The 22,000-nt window shown below is 36.9% G+C and overlaps 3 protein-coding genes across 3 annotated transcripts; 2 read left to right on the top strand and 1 right to left on the bottom strand.

The window, feature by feature from the left end:
• Positions 1–1,247: 1,247 nt before the first annotated feature.
• Positions 1,248–3,827, top strand: LOC147858751 (2-methylene-furan-3-one reductase-like). The gene is made up of 4 exons (XM_087325622.1): positions 1,248–1,513; positions 1,907–2,230; positions 2,553–2,712; positions 3,290–3,827. Exons 1-4 carry the CDS (start codon positions 1,322–1,324, stop codon positions 3,556–3,558), a joined length of 945 nt encoding a protein of 314 aa, XP_087181748.1. The 5' UTR covers positions 1,248–1,321; the 3' UTR covers positions 3,559–3,827.
• A 5,518-nt stretch (positions 3,828–9,345) lies between these two features.
• LOC147858750 (uncharacterized) lies at positions 9,346–13,481 on the bottom strand. The gene is made up of 7 exons (XM_087326542.1): positions 13,315–13,481; positions 12,496–12,625; positions 11,064–12,383; positions 10,925–10,981; positions 10,461–10,645; positions 9,921–10,009; positions 9,346–9,821 (listed from the first exon to the last, which is right to left on the bottom strand). The coding sequence occupies exons 1-7, from the start codon at positions 13,474–13,476 to the stop codon at positions 9,746–9,748; spliced, it is 2,019 nt and encodes a 672-aa protein (XP_087182668.1). The 5' UTR covers positions 13,477–13,481; the 3' UTR covers positions 9,346–9,745.
• A 3,996-nt stretch (positions 13,482–17,477) lies between these two features.
• LOC147858749 (uncharacterized protein At2g24330-like) lies at positions 17,478–21,586 on the top strand. Its single transcript, XM_087326158.1, has 6 exons — positions 17,478–17,610; positions 19,687–20,009; positions 20,185–20,329; positions 20,482–20,591; positions 20,725–21,148; positions 21,241–21,586. Exons 2-6 carry the CDS (start codon positions 19,689–19,691, stop codon positions 21,486–21,488), a joined length of 1,248 nt encoding a protein of 415 aa, XP_087182284.1. The 5' UTR covers positions 17,478–17,610; positions 19,687–19,688; the 3' UTR covers positions 21,489–21,586.
• Positions 21,587–22,000: the final 414 nt, after the last annotated feature.

The raw sequence follows: 22,000 nt of genomic DNA, 5'->3' as shown, positions 1-22,000 counted from the left end.
TCATAAATATTCATTTCGTTGTTTAGTTTTCTTATTTATTTACTTTTGCTTTCTATTTAAATATCAATATGTACACAAAAGTTCTTATTTTTCTTTTTATTGTTGAATAAGTAGATATTTTCTATTTCATTTTTGTTTATTCTTTTCGTTCTTCTTTAACTTTATTTTTTGCTTTCTATTTAAATATCTATACATGAAATTTCTTGTTTACTCAAAGCAATACAAATGGATATAGATTTATACATCCAATGCTTTTAGCACATCTTGGTGTGTTCCTCCAATATGTTTTGGACCATTTACTTTAATAGACTGATTTGCTAGCTAAACTGAAGAGTAACGGCCAAGGTTCAATGTATTATGAACACGAATTAGGTAGGGGAGGTGAGAAGTTGTCCAAGTTCAATGTACGCAACGTAAAGTAGGAGAACTACTATTGACTAGTCCAAATTCAATGTATATTATACATGGGAGAGCAAAAGGTAGAAATGCATGAACTTAAAACATATATGTGAAAATATAGGTTAACATATGTATACAATATATGTAAAGTTATGGATTCCTCATAATATGTTAAAAGATATAGGTAAAGGCTACACGTAAGAATACCAGTCCCCCTACGAATGTGATATGTAACGCCAGTGTAATTTGTACTAAACAAATATAGTATAGTAGGACATTAACAATATGTTACACAGTAAATGCATAACCATGTGGACAGACTACGACCAACCAAGGAATTAACAAGGGTTCAATGTATGTTACATGTGGGCAGACCAATGCCTAGCATAAAACATGCTATGTCTCTCCCATGTGAGAAAGCAAGCTTCTAGGGGCAACCAAATTGGGGTTTAAGTGTTCTAGTCTTGTTAGTGATGGGATATTACCCGCAATCGGTTGTTGGTAAAAACACATAGCATGCTTCTTTTTAGAGTGTCCACGTGATTTCCGTTTTATCAGTAGGTTGGATTGACGGACAGTGCGACACCTCTCGATAGAGCTTCTAGGGTTCTTAGATGGCGTCCAATGTTGGGGTTCACCACAATGTCCGGTGTTTTCATGGAACACAAAGTGTCATGGTGGTCAAAGGGGTATCCACATGAGCTCATCATCTGCGTAATGAGAGAGAGAGAGAGAGAGAGAGAGAGAAACTCCACAACACTACAGAAAACGGGGTTCAGAAATGTAATTAAAAGAAACCAAGCATCTCTATATATACATGTGTTTGTGTTCAGAGAAAAACAGGGCACACACACACACACTCACTCACTTACTCACTCACTCACTCACTCACTCACTCACACAAACACATAAACACAAACAAATGGGTTCTTTGCAGAAAGCTTGGTTCTATAGAGACTATGGTTCTGTGGAGGTTTTGGAATATGGTGACGTGGAGGTACCCCAGATAACAAGCCCTGACCAAGTCCTTATTAAGGTCCATGCTGCTTCCCTCAATCCCATCGATTACAAGCGGAGATTTGGCTACATCAAAAGCCCTAACATCCCTTTCCCTGTAAGTGATGATTGTTTTACTCTTATGATGAAATATTATGTGTGCTGTTGATGATTATGGGTATGTTTATGTATGTTAATTCATCTGCATATTGTAAGTGATGATATCATATTCATATGCATGATAGATCAGGTCCTCATCATAATGTTATGTACCTGTATCTTGATTCATTTGTGGTATATTGAACGGTATGATATAGCATATTCATGTGTTTTGAAGTAATGCCTGAAAGTTTGATTTCTTCCCTGCTGATTGATTGTATGCTTCATTTATGAGATTATATAGTCTTCAGATCCACAATCCATGCATGTGTAATATGTTTCATGCCATATTGGTATTGTTATGACTTTGTTTCTTGGCTTTCAAACCATGGATGCATCATTGAATGTGCAGCATGTTCCCGGCTTTGATGTGGCTGGAGTAGTGGTGAAGGTAGGCAGTGATGTCAAGAAATTCAAGGAAGGAGATGAGGTTTATGGAGACATAGCAGAATTCGCTATTGCGGCTCCTAAACAAATCGGAACCTTAGCAGAATACACAGTAACTGAAGAGAAGGTCCTTGCATTAAAACCTAAATCTCTCTCTTTTGAAGAGGCTGCAAGCTTACCATTAGCCCTCTTGACTGCACATACGGGATTCGAAAAGGCTGCATTTAAACCAGGACAATCTGTCCTTATACTTGGGGGTGCAGGAGGAGTTGGCACTCTAGCAATTCAGGTATACCCCCCCAGAATCTTGTTAATATCTAACATGAATATGATCCAATATGAATCTAACAATACAATCAGAGGAAAGTCATTGTACCCCCAGAATCTTGGTAAAACCTAACATGAATATGACTGAATATGCATCTAACAATTCAATCAGAGGAAAGACATCGTATCCCCATAATCTTGTTAAAATCTAACATGAATATGACCCAATATTAATCTAACAATTCAATCAGAGGAAAGACATTGCTCAGAGTTAAGCATGGTTCCAAAATTTGTGTATAGCTTGAATTGCAAAAAGTTTAAGATGTTCTTTTTCTGTCTTGTAGTTGGCAAAGCATGTCTATGGTGCTTCACTGGTTGCTACAACAACTAGCACTGGAAAAGTAGAGTTTGTGAAAAGTTTGGGAGCTGATGTGGCAATCGACTACACCACGACAAAATATTATGAGCTACCAGAGAAATATGATTTTGTGTATGATACAGTAGGTAAGGTCTTCTTAGTATGGAGTACTATATTCATCACTGTGTAGATGTGTGATTTGACATGAGCTGCCTTTTGTATATAGATGTATTTTTGCAAAAGTATATGAGTGTATCTTTATGTATTAACTCTGATGTATGAGCATATGTCCATTCCCTCTTAAATATATAGTGTTCACATATTTGCATCAACTCATGTTTTTGTTCAAAGTATGATTCAGGTGATTCCAATGGGCATATGCCCAAGCGGTCTAAGTAGTGTTTAAATCAATGCATGTTTATGTTTTACATATGATTCAGATGTGCGCGTACTCATGCCTTCTATACATCTGGTTAGTGTATCCACATGAATGTACATATGTGTTTCATGTATATCACATGTGCATGTGTTGTCCATGCCCTCTTCCGGAACGATTAGTGTATTCACATTGATGAATCTTTGTTTTATGTATGAATCATATGCTCATAAATATCTATGCTTTCGATCTACATATCGTTTTGTGATGCATGAGAGTTTTATGTATGATTCACATGCATGATTTTAACCCATAATGTTTTTGTTGTGGCGCAAAACCATGTGCAGGAGATGGTGCGAATGCAGCCAAAGCCGTGAAAGAGGGAGGAAATGTGCTCACAATCGCAGACCATTCCGCAAAGCCGCCTGTGATTGCGTATGGGCTCATATCGAATGGTGATAACCTCGCGAAATTGACCCCCTTCATGGAAGAAGGAAAGCTGAAACCGGTCATTGATCCCAAGGGGCGCTTCAAATTTTTACAGGTTAAGGAGGCCTTTGAGTACTTAGAAACCTCTAGAGCAAGCGGCAAGGTGGTGATAGCGCCTATTCACTAGAAAATGGTTATTGGTCATCTTAGTCTTTTCGAAGTGCATGATGAGGGCCTCTACAACATAAATCTCACATGTGTTGTAGTTTTACACATCTTTGCATCTTTACATCTATATCATCATGATGTCCCTTGATTGGATGTTTCACCAAGTGGTCAACCACAAATGATCGTACTCTTTGCATTCTGATACGTGTATATCATAACGCCCCTTAGTTGTATGCCATCATCCGATGCTCATGTTTCATCATCAATAATTAGCTATTACCTCGCAAATGTTCTTTTGAAGCATAATGATGTTTTGGGAAATTTAATATTAGTCTACATGATAGCGAAAGCTCTTTTGAAGCATGTTGTGTTGTATCGAATCTCTTTTTATTTGTGCATACTATGTTTGGTTGTGAAATATAACATTCATCTACATAATTTCCTTGAAAATGTGAAATTTAGCTTGCCCAATTTGTATTATAATTAGAACTGGTTTGGCTTTATGGAGGTTCTTGACATCTTGAAAAGAGAGAAGGTATGTGGTTAGATTTGACGGATATATGGAACTATTAATATCCATGAAGCAAAACTGGCATATGAAATAGAGAACTATTAGGTGGGTTTTAGCAAGATCGTGAGAGTATATTGGATGTGGTAATGAAGACGTTGTTAGAAACCAAGTCATGATTACAAATGTGGGTGATTTTAGGTCATCCATGTCATCACAATGGTGATGTTTGGTTTTGCTTTACTATGAGCAATGCTCTCCATGTTCTAGAGTGATTATGGTGGTGCATAATTATATTTCGAAATGACAAACTAAAAATTGCGTATGTGCGATTGTAGTTCTATTTGCAAATCCTCAAGTGATTCAATCTTCATCACAACTTGAATCATAATGTTATGACTTATCAACATAGACTATGTGTTAAGTGAACCAATTAAGTGTGTCTTATCAACATAGACTATGTGTTATGTGAACCAATTAAGTGTCTTATCAAAATAGACTATGTGTTAAGTGAACCAATTAAGTGCCCATGATAATTTTGTTTCTACCTCTCAAATTAGTTCTCGTATTAGTTCTAGTAATCGTAGTATGTCTAACAGTTTGATCCACAACAATAGTTTTGAATCTTAATGTTTTTAGTTGGCTAGAAATTGTGTTGAGCAAGCAAATCAAGGCAAATTTAGAAACATTTGGTTGGAAAATCCCATGGATATAGAGTAAGTTCTTAATCAACACGGTTCCATTTTGTTGGATAACTCGGCTCTATTCTCTTATATTCAAGTACCAAGTCTAAAGCCTATTGACACAAAATCCTATTGACGAGGCTCAAAACTATTATGTTCCTATTGAGGAGTCATTGACGAAAATACCTTTGCATCACGATGGTGTAAGAGTTTTTGCCCTATTCATGTGGTTCTTCATGATTTAGTAAGTGTAATTTCCTTACACATTATTAGCAAATCCTAAGCATCCAGATAGTCTTGGTCTGCCTTGCTTTAAACTTCATAATCTAAAGATTGACTATAAGAAACAAGCAATTTCAGAGTCCCACGATAATTGAGCAACACTCTGAAGACTTTCCGCCCTAACAATGTTTGATTCAAGATCCCATTAGATGTCGATTTTATCTTTTATAGAGGTTATATGAAGAACGAACATGTTTAGGAAATGATCATAAGACTTCTTGTTTGTGTGTATAAGTTGAGGGGTTATTCCTGTAAATTAGGGTAACTATGGTCAAGTCTGGTTAGCTATGGTTAGAATTGAGTTTTCTCGATGAACATGCAGAAATTTTGTTCTGTAGTACCTCGACAGCAAAGACAAGTTTTAAGAGAAGTCGTAACAGATGTATGGAAGATCAAAAATCCTACAGAAATAGAAACCCTAACATCGCAACAAAACAAAACCCTAAACATCACAACGGATAAAACCCTAAATCAACAGCAAATTAAACACGAACATCACTAAAATTAAACAGATGACTATTTGTATGTACAGAGAAAAAAACAATCCTGTTTAGATCAGTTTTTACTAGAACCCTAACATCACAACAACAAATAAAACCCCAGCATAACAACAAACAAACCCTCACATCACAACAACAAATCAAACCTAACATCACAACAAAAGAAACCCTAATATCACAACAAACGAGACAAATACGCACTAATAATTAAACAGGTGATCATTGTACATATTGTATGTGCAGAGAGAACAATTCAGTTTGGTTTTCAGTTTTGACAAGAACCCTCATTTGCGATCTTTTCTCTATCTTCTCTTCTCCGTCTGCGCAATTAACAGGACAGAATAAGAAAAGACAGAAAAAAGGAGTTCCAAAAATTGGCGTTCTCGCAACAGATCGCCACACCCCAACCCGAAAGTAGGGGATGGGGAGGACGTCTGCAGGAGCAAGAACGCACGGATTGGTGTGTGTTCGAGATATATAGGGGTGTTAGCACAGCAAGCCAGTCACGAATCGATCATCAGCAATGCTGCCTTTCCATCCCTCGCCTAAGGACGGCTATGGCTTCTCAGAGCTCAGAAACCCTAAATTTATAGCCACTCTGTTCTTTGGCCTTTCTATGTGGGATCACATCCCCATTCATCCATCCACTTCTCATATACACACACAACACACACTTATCAATCACTCTTGCTCTCCAAAATTGTTCTTAGAAGGCTTTAATATAAATCTTTCTTTCAAGTTTCAACCATAATCTCGATCTCAATCCCAATCAATATATGCCTCTTAAATCACACTTTATCACCGTCATTACGATGTGTTGTTATGTTTATCGCCAATCTATGCCTTAATCTCGATCACTATTTGTCTTTTAGTCACGGTATATCCTTGTCGCTACCATGTCCACTCTCGTCTCGATTGCAATCCTGAATTGACGATCAATTAATCAGCATATTGTAGCACATTACCATTTAATCAAAGTTTCGCAGAAGATCGATTCACTTAGCATTGTGTTTTTTAAGTAAAAACACTGTAACAATTCTACATGCATTTCTTGGGATGACATGCTTTCAACTTTGTGATGCATGCATGCCTCTTTCTCTTCACACATTTGATGATCGATTAATGTATGCCTTAAATCGTGATATATCACTATTGCTACCGTTTAAATGGTCTCGATCTTTGTGATATATCACCATTATTGTCACTACCATTGTCATGACTTCAATGTCGATTTTGCTTGTCCTCTCCAGGCTCTCCTCACCTTGATCTCAATGGCACAATCTTGATCTCAATCTCAAACCTGAGTTACATTTTCTATGTGAGCCTCATCAACGTTGATATTGGTCTTGCTCGTCGTATCAATCTTTCTATCGCAGCCTACCTTGATCTCGAAATCTATATCTTGGTATTAGTCTTAGCGTTAATCACATAGTAGATACATGAACACACATCTTGTGGCTAGCCTATGCACAACCATCAGACAAATATGCACATAGCCACTCTTAGGTGGTAGAAAGAGTTACACACAATTATGAGAAAGATAATATATACTACGTACAATGATATACAAGTTAGATACCATGTTTCAAGAGAGATTTCAAAAAATTAAAATGTGTCAGAATTTGAGGACAATATTTGTTTGAAGTTCTATCTTAATGGAATTAGAGAGGCCTAAATCAACCATTTTGAGAGAAATCTCAAGCCCACATCTATTGGAATAAGATAAGCGATCAACCTTTACTTCTTGTCCTACACCTAAGCCCAGATCGAGTACATGAGAGGCTGTAAAGCGGTCCCTTAGACAATAGTGAAGGGTGAAGAACTCTAGGAAAGGAGATGTTGAGGATTGCTTGCAAGACTAACAATTAAACGAAGTAGTACAATTCAAACGAAGTATCCGTAACGCTTTCAGACAAGGCTTTGGGATAGGTCAATGCGATGAATCTTGCATTATGACATTTATTTATATATTTAAGATGTGTTGAACAAGCAAACAAGGTTCAATATGTATATCATTTTGGTATCAAAGGCCACATTAATATGGTTTTTTATGCCAACAATTTTTTCTCTCTTTTGTTTTCACCAATTGCATGTTTTCTGGCCAAACTTTCACATTATCTACTTCAATTTTTCTCTCATTGGTTTTTCATGTTCATCCTTTTCTTCCTCCCCAACAATGAATCTTTGGAACCAAGCTTTCACAATGTTTGTCATCACATCCTAAGTCAAATCATCTTTAGACTAAATCACAATTATTCTTTCACCAAATTAATTTTCTTGGACATTTTCTTCTTTCTAGCCACCACCTTTGCATTGAACATCGACGCCCTCTTTCTGCTTAGCTTCTTCACTCTTTGATTCATATATTACATTTTCTTTATTTATCACCCATTCAATGAGTAGCATATCATTCAAGGGTAACTCTCTACAAGCAAAACCCATTTGAATGCCACCCAAATAGGACTGGTACCATATCATCAAAGTTAGAGATTTTCTCCCCTTTCTAAGACACCTTCACCATTGTGACTCCAAGAAGTTGGGGATGTTTCTCTAGTCAATGTGGTTAGAAACTTAGGGTGAAGAACTTACTAATCACTTTTCCCATACTTTCACAAAGCATCTATTGTACAACCACATCTATGATTCTCGCAAATTCATTTCATTGTTGGCTTGTCATCACCATCTTTCCCTATTGCATCGTCGAAATTTAGTTTACCAAAGAGAGAGGCGGCATGAAAGGTGAGGTGAAATTATGGGGGTTCTAAGCTAAACCAAAAGAGATTACTCATAAAAAACGTCCCACACTTACATTGAGCTGAAGTGATGGCTAGAGCACTCTACTTAACAATTGGGTTTACACCAATACTATATTTTGGACATCACTTCCTCATTCACTTCACCACGTGATGTGAGTTTTTGATAATCTTTTTTGTCTTGTTGGTTGACTTTAAGTCTTATGACTATTTAGAGTAGAACTTTAGGGTATGAATTTTACCCGTTTATAATAAATTGTTTCTAGACTTGGCTCCATCAAATGGTATGACCTATCATCATATCTCAAGAAGTTCATCAAAGCACATCAAATGGTATGACCTATCATCATATCTCAAGAAGCTCATCAAAGCACATCAAATGGTATGACCTATCATCATATCTCAAGAAGCTCATCAAAGCACATCAAATGGTATGACCTGACAAATAATGTATATGAAAGTTAATAACGAGCATAACCTAAAGAACAGCATTTGGTTACTTAGATTAGAGGCTTTTGACCAACCTCCATGATTTTAATGTAAAGAAACTGAAATCAACTCATGGGGCACAAGCCATCTTCACAATCCAATCAGTACTACTTCATCATCTGTCACCCCCCCCCCCTTTTTCTCATAAATCAGCAAGGGCAACACCTTAAACATGAACAAATTCACCTCTATTCATTGAATAAAATCAGGAGCAACAATATCCTCTCATTGCTGATCTCTGAACTCCCTCCATGTTACACACAAGGAAAGGGTCAACAGGATTCCTAAACATGCAAATAAAAATCACAATGGCATTCCTTGAATATCAATGAATTTACAATGTTATATTCAATGAATGGATTATGGAATCAGAAAAGAGCAATTCCCTCATTGCTGAACTGAACCTGCATATCACACAGAAGCAAAGGGCAACAGGATTCCAACCAAACGCGAGGAATATGTAACAGCCTTCTTCAATGTCAATTCAGCCGTTATTCATTCAATCAAATCAGAAACCCCTCATTGCACAAACTGAACCATCATCTTTACATGAAGCTTTTGGTTCAGTTTTCTTACCGGTCACAAGTATAATAATAATAATAATACTTGAATATGAATTCATCATTATTCATTGAATAAAAATCACAAGCAATACTATCATTGCTGAGCTGGACTCTATATGTTACAGGAAGCAATTCCATCAAGTTTTCCTACTGCACAGAGGAGCGACTATGTGTCTGAACCTAAGCTCTTATTTAAAAATGTTCTCCTTTGCCGCCTGCATCCAAGGAGTGTGTAACTGTTTGATTTTAATGAATGTGTTGTTAGCAGATTATAGTTCTTCTAAAGGAAGGAAACTAGAATACAGTTCCTGAATCGGAAGAAGCAATCTGGGTTAAAACCCTAATCCCTGGACTTCATGGTTTCTTTTAAAATGTCTGAAATGGAAGTTTGTCGAAATGAATCGATCAAAGCTTTTGCTTTTATTTGTTCAGCTCGTGACTTGAGTTGTTTTGGTAAACATGCATGTAGCTGAGCCCATGTTGCTTATCATTGCTTCTCCCATTCTGATCATTCAGCAATGGAGACACATGAGTAAAGTTAGTTAATCATGATAGCGGGACTTCAAATACAAACAAATGGAATTTCCTTAGAAGAAGAATCACCTGCATGTTGCAACATCCCATTGCGGCAGAACAAAGCCCTTCTTTTGACAGAAAGGCTGCATTTCAACAACTTGGCTTAACCATTTCTCCTGCATACCAAGGAAATACTACATGTTATAACGCTTGATTCACATTAAAGCAATACAAGTCCTAAAAAAAGGGTAAAATTCCTTGATACCCCTTGGTTTCTCTCTATTCCCCTCAAATTCCATTGAGTCTTTATTTCCCCTACTAAATATCCCTTGTCTACCCTCTCCCGAGCAATTACATGTGATTTTTGGGCAATTACAAGATCAGTGCATTCTCTTGTCAACTAGATGTATTATTTCGTGCTGTTACATGATCGATTCATCCCCTTCTTCTTGATTATATATGCTATTTGAGCAATTATGTCAATATGTTTCCTTTTATCTCTCTTGGAGGAGAGGATATGGGAAAACAATTGGACCTTAGAGGCAGTGGGAGAAATTAAGTATATTTATGGGGTGTTTGAGAAATTTTTCTCTAAGACGAATGTTATAACAGAGTGAAGCAACTTACAAGCTGAGCACCTTCGGAGCAGAGTGCACCATCCATGCTCAAGAAGAAATCCCTCCATTTCTGCATCTCTTCCAATTGACAATCCTTATTACTGAAACCAGTCATGTTCCTCTTCATAGAGGCCACCTTATCGAGTTTGGACGAGGCTATAACACCTCTTACTCTCCTTCTGCTTCTTTTAAGAGCTGTAAAAATTTGCATTTTCATTAGGTCACTGTGCTCATATTCTCTCGCTCTCTGTTATGAATGAATAGGTAGGTAGACTTCTATTAGTTTAATCATTTTATTTCCTCTTGATAACTTTTGTAAAAACGTTCCTGCCAATGTAATCATGTGATGTAATCATGTGGGTGCATTAGTCAATAGAATTCGACAGGAATCATTTCAATTTATTTATTGTTCTTAAAGATAAGGCAAGCTTTGAATTGCAATCTCTTCTTGGGTCTATTGATGAAAAAACTCACCAGATAAACGACCTTTGATATCGAGACGCAGCAACTCCAACCAACAAGATGATAGATCTGCAAATTTTCATAAGCCAACTCAACCCTTCTGTGTATTGATTCAGGCAAGGCATATCAACAATTTGGAATTTAAACAAACCTGTTGTATCACAAGCATCCTCAAACTTGGAATCGGACAGTGTATGCTTCCAACTCATATGAGCATCACAAATTGAATTTGCTTGTGAAGCCATTTCATCATGCCTTCTCATTTCAATAGCTTCTAGACTTAGTTCTGGAGATCTTTCCTTCAAAGACGGGTGAACTTGAAACTCCTCTTTATCCCTTTTATCCAAGGGAACATCAACATCAAAGTGGTTTTCCATGAATCCGATGGTACCATTAACATTGACAGTGTCTTCTTCCTCTATTTTGTCATAAGAACTCTGGACTCTGGTACCACAATCTTTTCCACCATATTGAATTTTATCTTTTTTGTGCTGAACAATGACAGAAGTTCTTCCATGTGAAGAACATGATGAAGAAGAAGACCCGATGATAGCTTCAATCACAGCACGAACGTGTTTTCTAGTTCGAAGTCTTCTGATAATACCAGGATTAAGCTCTCCCATTATACCACTTGGTGCAGGAATGCGATAGAAATTACTCACATTCCCTTTCCTCTGGGACTGTGGACATAGGTTTGATTTCCTGGATAGCCTTCCACGCCTTAGTTGTGGCATGAAATTACAACTAGTTTGTTGGGGAAGAAACAATGTATCATTTGCTGATATTTGCAAATCATTAGAAAAGTGGCCTACATTATCAGGACAAGCACTATTGTAATGTTTCCTAGGATCTACTTCTGAGTTTTGAAATCCTTCTTTTAATATCTGACCATCAACTATAACTGTGTTCACTGAGCATGGACGCTCCTTGAAGGTTGGCATGAAATCCATGTTATTGCTTGATTTTGTGTGATTTATAGAATGCGGAGGTAACGTAGAAGACCTCTGAACTGATGAATTCTGATAATATTTCGGATATAGAACTCTGTCTTTCCTGGGATATGTGGGAGGTTTTGAGCAACAAGGAATACTAATGACAGCAGGCTGAACTGAGCCTTTTGCAGAAGTGATATATTTTCCTTGATCATCTTTTACTATAGATTCAGATGTTGTGGAGAGACTGGCACCTTGATTGGAGACAGATGTAGATGCATCCTTGGTATGCACGATGGCATCCTTTTCTTCTCTTTGCAGTTTCGGTGTTTGATTTGAAACTTGCAATCCCTGAGAAGGAGCCGAAATAGTGGTAAAAGTGCCGTTTTGTTGGCTATGGAGTTCTCTGATATTCCGTTGGCGAAGAGTTTCTTTCTTTTTCCCAATGTGAGGTGAGTATGTATCCATCGTTGAAATGTAGGTTGTCTCTGTAAGTCCATCTGATGTTACTGTAGAGGTAATAGAGATCCCTAATTCCTCTGTACGCAGAGAAAGATTTGTGAGATTTAGATATGATCAAAATTACACAGTTTAGTTATGGCCAAGCTAGACAAATCCACGGGACTGACATTGACATGAATGTTTCTCTACCTGCTTCTTGTACTGGAGTTTTCCGTTTCACACCTTTAACTTTATCGACTCCAAGAAAATAATTCTCTTTTCCATTAGAAAACGATGCGTTGCGTCTCTCCTTGCAGTGGGATTTGGCTAAACTTAAAACCTGCACAGAAGGTGCAGAATTAGAAGGAAAAGTTTACGTTTTGAACTTTCATGGTCTTCTTGCAAATCTTCGTTTAGATCCGAATTGCAGATCTTTTGTTTTCAGGATACGATTATAACCATCTTTTTCTATGTGGAAAGACTAGGATGAGTCGAAAATGGAACAGGAAATGCAACGTATTCCTCTCTACGTATTATTAAGTTCCCATGGCTAGACACTTCATTCCGTGCAGACGCTCAATCACGAAGTTTAAACTGAATGTTAGATTCGAATTACAGACAGATTCCTTTAAAACAAGGATGACGACATGAGCAATACATGAGAAGCTTTTTTAATTGGTGAGTATGTCGATTGCAGATGCATACCGAGAAGATGCGATGGTGAGCAGAATTTAATGTCAGGAATTTAAAGGTAGTGAATTGGAAGGGTGGAGAGAGAGAGAGAGAGAGAGAGAGAGAGAGAGAGAGAGAGCAAGGAAAGAAAATGTGCGCAGAAACCACAGTCAGGAATTCAATGGTTAAAAACAAGATGCATAACGAGGAAGAAATAAAAAAACAGAAATTTGGTGAGTGATGAAGAAGAAGTGTGCATGGTGAGTTGCAAACGAGGAATTCCAAACGAGTAAAGAATCAGAAGCGCAGAAGGAAGCATTAGAGATCTCTTAGTGGTTTCTATAAAAGAAGGATTACATCGTGATCTTCAGTCGAATTTGGAACCTTGTTGTTGGAGAGAGGCGGAGCAGGTCCAGAAAGGGTAACGTTGGAATCGAGTGAGGAGAGAGGCTTGAGGAAGGAGGATTGACGGTAAGAGGCGGGAAAGGAAGGGGAGGAGGAGGAGGAGTGAGGAGGCATGGCGGCGGCGGGAGAGGATGGAGCAGCAGAAAGGGAAAGGAGGCGAGGCTGATCGGAAGGAGAGGAAGTGTGGCGTTGAGGTAGGGAGATGGTGGCCATGAACGAAGCTGGCTATGGCGGCAGGAAGGAACCTGCAGACTCACAGAGTGAAGAAGAAGAAGAAGAAGAAGAAGAAGAAGAAAGAAGACGCAGCAGACGACGACGACGAAGAAGAAGAAGAAGAAGAAAGACGAAGCAGGATTTGTATGTATGTATTTGTTTTGCTTTTTTGGCTTTTTTGTTTGCTTTTTTGGATTTTTGCTTTTTTGAATTTTGAAATTCAAATATGAACTGAGCGAGAGAATGTGTGTGTATGTTTTTTTTTTTTGTGTGCGTTCTTCTTCTTCCTCCTCAAACGGGTACTTTCATTTACCCCTCAAACGGCCGGACAAACTCTACATACGGACGGACGGGCGGAGAGTTTTGTCCGGCCGTCCGTTTGAGTTGGGACGTCTATCTTGATAATGCCTCCATTCGTAATGGGAACGCGTCCATGTGCCCGACATATGACCGTGTCGGAGTCTGGTACGTGAATGAATGTGCATGGGCTCACGACACAACCCATCGGTATGTGTATGTATGTCGTGTCATGTTTTGTATGTACATATATATGTATGTATGTCATGTCATGTTTTGTGTATGTACATATGTATGTATGTCATGTCACGTTTGGTATGTACATATGTATGTATGTCATGTCATGTTCTATATGGATGGATGTATGTATGTATGTATGTATGTCATGTTCTATATGTATGTATGTTGTCATGTCATGTTCTATATGTATGTATGTATGTGTCGTGTCGTGTTCTATATGTATGGATGGATGGATGTTTGTGTATGTATGCATGTGTGTGCAAGCTTTTATCGGGATTAAGTGGAGGGCCAAAACAAAAAATTGTATATGGGAGGGATGTTTGCATATTATCCTTGTAGGATGTTTGTTTCGCTTTCGGAAACCTCACGGGCAATGTTTCTGAGAGGAGCTTTAGTGTTAGAAAATGACGAATTCAATCGTGCCTTCTAGCTTCTAGATCATTACTTGTATGGATGTCTTTATTGTTGGTTAGGATCCTCGGAAAGTGTAGTCTTTGTCTCACATATCTCCTAGAAAAAAGGACCAAATATAATACAATGGGAATAACTATATTGAAATAAAAGAGCAACTATGTAATTCATGAAAAGTTACATGATTATAAAAACAAATAGAACTATTTGTTATTGTGGAGGGGAGAGAGAGAGAATGGGGGGGGGGGGGGGGGGGGCGATAGTGTCTATTGGAGTCTACCCTACTTACTTACTTGGGTAATGGCAATGAGCTTAGAGTTGTTTGTTTATAAGTTCAATATTCGCCTAGTGACAACTAAATTGGTGGTGTTTTACATATATATGATAGATGGACAAGTAGAATGTTGTCTTTTTTTGCACCAAAGGAATGTGCTTGATTGGCAATGGCTTTAATATCCATCCATCTATACTTTTGAAAGACTCATGTTAATACAAGATATCCTTACATCAAACCATATGTTTGAAAGTTGAAACCAAAAGCTTTTGATGATAATGAAGTATGAAATTTCACGTATAGCATCAATTATATGGTCCTCATCGAGTATAATCATTGGAAGGTAGGGAAAATCCGTACTCCCTTCCATGGTTCGTGTAAATATAACATGCATACAAGTGCAAGAAGGAACATTTTGTGCAAAGCACAAGGTGAAGCTTTTTCTGATAATTCTTACAACATCCTATAAACAAAAACAAAAAGGGATATCTATGTACTTCAAAATTATAGTCCAAAAAAACTAGATTGTTGTGTTGTCTCCTATTCTTTCCTTCACACTATTTCAACAAATATCTTCTTATATTTGTGCTTTACAAATAACTTTTCAAATGGAGTCTTCTCAAACAATAAATAACTCCTTAGGAAGAGGTGATCTCCTACGAAACAACCTGAAATTGTACAACAAGAATGTTCGTACTAAAGAACGAATATTGTGTTGTAAGCATGTATCACAAGCTTTATATAATGTGTGAATAGCGGTAGACTAGATGTTTCATTCTTTCAAAATGATCAAATATACTATACATAGCATGCTTCAAGATGTCCGAAAAGAATTAACGATAATGTTATATATAAAGTCCATTGTTGTAAACTTCAAATGTGCTCTACAAATTTACACGATTAGTATCTTCAAGGATATGACTTGATTTGTTTTGATACATTGCATGCAGTTGCTACTTTTGATACATAGACTCTATGAGAGAGATGAGATTTTAAGCTTTATTTCGCCTAATTGGTAAACTTAAGTGAATGTTTAGAATTTTCATGAACCTAGACGCAACTTTCCAACAAATGTCTTCGATGTTTCGTATGCATACATGAACTTGAATTTGTTTCATTATTTGAAATATTTTGCCTACCTCTGGTAATGTTACGTTTGCCAATATCCATATATCCACTCTAAACGTTCTCAATTATTCATGATCAAACAAGTGTGGCAACCTTAAACATGACCATAAATTCCGGATGATATTTGCAAAGAAAGAAGGCTAATGAATAAAGTAATATGTTTCGAGTACATTCAAAATTATCTTGTTGTGCACACATGGATATCCTCTCTTACCAACTTAGGAATATTGAGTGTATAGAAGTTGCAAATCAATGAATGAGCACTTCAAGTTAATTGGAGGTATATGAGTGGCTAAGTTTTTACAAAAGATGAAGGGAAGTTGGCATCTATGTGTTATTTACAAATATATCAAACAAACTAATGATTAAAAACTCTTATCATTGTCCTCCCTCAAGGATGTGATAGATCATATGCACATCATATTACCCTTTAAGTTTATTTTGTGTATGGGGTATGGTATCATTGTAACTATATTTAAGGGTGAAGATGTTCCTCAACTAACATGCATATGTATCCTAGTATTGTTGCATGTAATATCCTCTAGAGATATAATGCACGTAGTTTTACCGTTGGTTTTCAATAACATCACCGATATGCTCAAAGAAGTTCTTCAAGTATGTGGTCTTTTAATGAAACAGATTTCAAGCACGTAAACTACAATTTCAAAGAGAGGGTTCGTGCATATGTCATTAAGCTACCTCCGTAACAAGGTTTGGTTTGATTCCAAACATGTATTCGTTAAATATAATTCTTTCGTGTTGGCAGATGATATTTAACCACAAGGTTTGGTTTATGCATCTTTTCACCATGACGATATTGATAAACCCCACAATTTCATTAAATATGTTATCATTAACATAAGCTTGTAAATGGCAGAAAACACTGCAAATTGCAATTACTATTGATCAAAACCAATCCTTAAAAATTCCATAGCCTCTCTAATATGTATTATAGAAAATTTCAAATGTAGTCTGGATAAAGATCAATACATCATGCATTCATAATCTACCGAAGTTACTTGGTTATTATTTGCATGTGATCCATGATCCACGACTCTTTTAGCACAACTCTTACATGCATTAAAACATCAATCTAATTTCAGTTTGTTATAATATCATTTTTAAACTAATAATCACATTGAAAATCATCCTCATAATCACTATGGGAATGCACTAATAATGCTAATGGATATTGTATGAGTTGTTCTTATATGGAGTATTACATAGAGATGCAAAACATGATCCATGATCCACGACTCATTTAGCACAACTCTAACATGCATTAAAACATCAATCTAATTTCAGTTTGTTATAATATCATTTTTAAACTAATAATCACATTGAAAATCATCCTCATAATCACTACGGGAATCCATTGATAATGATAATGGATATTGTATGAGTTGTTCTTATATGGAGTATTACATAGAGATGCAAAACATGATCTCACCAGAGTAATCTGATTTTCTAACATAATATATATATCGGGGTATCGATTGTAATTATCCATAAGTAGAAGAGAAGGGTACGTTTTGAGAATTTAGAAACGTAATGACACTGTTGTGCGTGTGTATAGAGCCTTTTTTTTCTGTGTAAGACGTGTTTCGATCACATTTTGCTCTGTCGCAGCGATAATCGATCCAACCCATCCATTGTTCCCCACGCATCCTTAAACCTCTCACCAGGTAAATCTGACCCAGAAAGCTATCTATATCTTTGCATCAAATTCTTTTTATTTATGTTTGGATCGTCGTGTGGGTCCCTTGTTTTCTGAGATCGGAGGATTTCTTGATGGTTTAGGAAAGTATTTTTGGATCACTTTCCTGTTGCCTCAAAGAACAAAAGGTTTCGCTTTCTTTGTATTCATGTGGATCCATCGTAAAAGAGTAGAACGCCTTTCGTTTTTTGCCTAAGATCGGATGGATCCTTAGGCCTCGTTTGAAGTATTTTGGAATGTGATTACACTTTATTATTTATGAAGTTAATTTGCATTTTTTGTAGTCTTTATAGTTTTATCAAATCGTTTAAATTCAGTTGTTCTCCGAGGGTCAAACTATTTTCAATCTCTTTTGAAGTATGTTGGAATGTGGCAACTCCTTTTTGTCGATGAAGAAAATGTATCTTTTTTTATGTGTTTGTAGTATTTTGAAATGGCCTAAATTCAGTTTTCCATGGTCAAATAATTCGTGGTCCCTCACGAATTATATTCACAAATCAAGGGTCTCTTGGTCTCTTATGAAGTGTATTGACAATTATTATTCAGACTGAGAGAAATAGTGTTATTATCCTCGGAGGTCAGGTGCACCTCAGGGACTAGAGTGGAACATTTTCATGCTGTGTTTAGAGTTGACGAATCTTGATGTTCAACAATTTGCAAACGAACATTGTAATTCAGAATGAACATTCTGCTTTAAAGAGAAATGTGTATAGTGATATTTCAATCTTGAAAATGTGGAGAAAGAAAACTCAAATATGATCTTAGGTGGAGCATCGCAGTAGAGTGTGATACTCAGAACCTATAACTTGTTCAGGAAAAAATATGCATGGTCAATTAGTCTCCTTGCTGGTGCCTAAACCCCCAATCTCATCTGAAAAAGAATTTGAGCTAAGTTCTAAGGAAGCAATGGTGTGAAGCGTAGAGAAGTTGATATTCTCTAGCATGTAAAGGTGAGTGCAATTTGCCTGATCCGAGAAGGAGATGGTTTAATAGTTTGGTACAATGGCTTATCTTCATTGAGAGTTTTCACAAACATAACCTTTGTTATGGAGCTATTAATACTCAACGTACTAGCATGCAAAGATTTTCTAATACAATTGTAAGCTGAGAGAGAGCCTGTGTGTGAGAGAGATAGAGAGAAAGATATAGAACTATGTCAAAAAGACCATAATGGCCTACAAGACCTAACAAAGTTTACAATTTTTTATGTAAACTATTCAATGCGATTACCAAAAAAATGGTATACATCTCTAAAAGACCATAATGGTCTATGAGCCCTGGCAAAGACTGCTACTGTTTATTTTAACTTGTCAATGCCAGAACCAAAAGAAAACTGTACGTCTCTTCTCTAACTTCCTAAAACTGAACCCAAAATAAAAACGTTTCTACTTCAAAGGTCAACGGTTGGCCTCGTGGTTAGGTTATTGGATTCAGTACCCAGAAGTCCTGTCTTCTGTATGTGACATCTCACACAAAACATCTTGGTTTCAAATATAGATGGACATGTAAAATATAGCCTTCCTATCACCTATGTGGCACCATACTCGTGGTCATGACATTGCCATCAGTATTGCTGAATGTTGGATGTGGTGACATGGCACCCTGCTACATTGGCAACTCAGATTGCAACCTTGCACATGAAATGATTATCAGGAAGCATCAAACAATGCTGGTGATGTATAGCTTTGTCTTCATCAAGGTCATATGTTGGTCGTGCTGGATGTTCCTGACATATCAGTGGTTCTGATAACATTACATTAATGACTCTAGATCCTACCTAAAAAGAGACCACTTGCTGGAAATGGAGGCTTGCTTACTATGTTAACGTCTTCACCCATAGTCTACCTAAAAAAGGATGGGGATAGTTGGAAAAATGGAAGTATAGCTTACTAAAACAGGGCAAATTGAGGGAAAAGCCTTTGTATAAATAAATAAGATGCTGTGTCTATGTAAATCTGAAAATTGAGATAGAAGTATAGATTGTAATTTCTGGCTGTTTGTAACTCTAAAATTGAGATGAAGAGAGAGAGATTTGTGAATGCAGGAATGTCATCAAGCAGTTCAGAAGCTGGATTGGGTAAGAGTGCATCTGGTAGTAGCATTAAAGATCAAAATGATGAGAGCAACCTCATGGAGGTTACATCAAGAGAAGCAGTCCATAAGCCACAGAAAAGATTGTTAGGAAGAATTTGGAATGCATTTTCCTTGGTTGGGTCCTTGTTTTACAGATCTCACAATGAAGACTTTGGTAAGAAATTAGAGCATCTTTCCAAAGAAGAGGCAGCCATACATGCTCGCCTTAAGAGGCGCTCTCAAAGTTGGCGAAAGCTTGCTAGGGGGATGATTATTTATTCGATAGTTATTGAGGTACTAGTTATTTTGAGAACACTAAACCCTAAACCCTAAAGTGAACATGCACTTACATGAAGAGTTGTAGGACGAAGATGGAAATGATCGATAATGAGTATGAAGCAAATATGATTTTCATAGTTCCTATGATATTTTAGCCCAAATTTTAAAAATGATTAAATTTTGCATGCAGATTTTTCTACTGGGAGTTGCTATAGTAATGACCAGAGCACCAGATATATCATGGCAAGCTAGGGCCATTCGTGTATTTCCCATGTTTGCATTCCCTACCCTTGCATCCCTGGTATACTCTGCCTGTGGGAGCATCTACAGAATGTGTAAACTCTTCTTGACCTTGTAGCTACATCTACTACATTGACTGGACCTGATTTGTAATTTTGAGTTCACCTTGTTTTTTATTGTTGATAGAATGAATACGTATTTCTACCATATCTTGAAGGGCTAATCACTGTAATTTGTTTGTTTGCAGGTGAACGCAAAGATCAAAAGGTTTTAGACCGTCTTCGTGATGAAAGGAAAGCCAAAATAGACGAGCTCAAGGAGAGGACAAATTACTATTTGACACAACAACTCATCCATGTTGGTTCCAACCTTTGTTTACTAGCACCCCATTTTCCTTGATCTAGAATTTTGTATTGAGTAGCTTTAGTGAATATGAAAATAAAGGTTATCTAGTTGAAGACTTTATTTCATGCTATATTTTTGGTTTCAGAAATATGATTCTGATCCAGCAGCCAAAGAAGCTGCAGCTCGAGTCCTTGCTTCAAAGCTTGGAGCTGATGCTGGACTTGCTTTTAAGTTGGAACCATTGAATATGACAGATGAAAATATGCATGCTAGCCCAGGAAAAAACCACAAAATCGAGTCATTAGACAAGACTGGACTAAGAAGGCGGACTTCACTTCAGAGAACATCAAGTTCAGAACAATCATTATTACCCCCAGGACAGGAAAGAAATGGGATAGGAAGAATGGGAAATGCTGATTCTAGTGATCAATCTATGGAAATAGAGCTATTTCCAGGGAAAATGAGTAATGCTAGTGGAGGGTGGGTAGCTCGCTTAGCTGCCATGTTGGTTGGAGAAGATCCTACCCAATGCTATGCCTTAATTTGCAAGAACTGTCACATGCATAATGGTGTGTATACGTCAATATCACTTTTGTCAGTCAACAATTCCAAACGGTATTTTGTTGATTTTCTTACATTGTTAGAGTGTATTTTCTTTCAGGGCTGGCGAGAAAAGAAGATTTTCAGTATATCACTTATCATTGTCCCCATTGCCATATCTTAAACGGATCTAATCAATTAGGTGAAGCAGATATTACCAGTTCCCTAGCCATGACTCCAAGAGTTTCAGGTGTTCAGTCTAGAATTCCTTTGTTAAATGCACAGTTAGACATGAGTGGAGCTAGTGTTGAACCACAATCATCTGAAAGTTATACAACTGCTACAGAAGTCAGTGAGATTAGTAGTTAACAACTAATAGAAAATGTGATATAAGTGCATCTATAAATTCATGTATTATTGAGAAAGTTGAGAAATTCATGTATTTGTTTATAAAGTGTTTTTGGTCAGTTGCCGCCATTCATCATCTATGCTTTGCAATCTTTTGCCATGACCACAGTAATCCAATCTATAACAAAAGCTGGAACATGGACGCATGAGAATAAAGCTGTGCCGTTTGTTTTTTTATTAGAAGAAAAGCTTGGTCTTTGGATATCGAGTTATATCTGTTGTATTGCAGAAATTTTAACTTTGTTCAAGATTATTTGGAGGGATTTTAAAGTGTATCATAGATTTGATCCATTTTGATGTGAATGCAAATGAATGAATCCTGTTTCATATATATACAACATTATATCTATTTATTGAATGTCACAATATTACAACGTATAATTCTGCAGCAGTGTTGCACATGATTATAAAATATCAATGTTCTCATTGTCTTGACATAAAGTGAGGTCACATAAAGAAATAATATACTCAGA

This window comes from Azolla caroliniana, unplaced genomic scaffold (genome assembly GCF_043228905.1).
Source record: "Azolla caroliniana isolate FFs.n. ecotype wild unplaced genomic scaffold, voAzoCaro1.0.p SCAF_10, whole genome shotgun sequence".
Classification (NCBI taxonomy): domain Eukaryota; kingdom Viridiplantae; phylum Streptophyta; class Polypodiopsida; order Salviniales; family Salviniaceae; genus Azolla; species Azolla caroliniana.
This window is presented reverse-complemented; position numbering and strand designations above follow the sequence as displayed.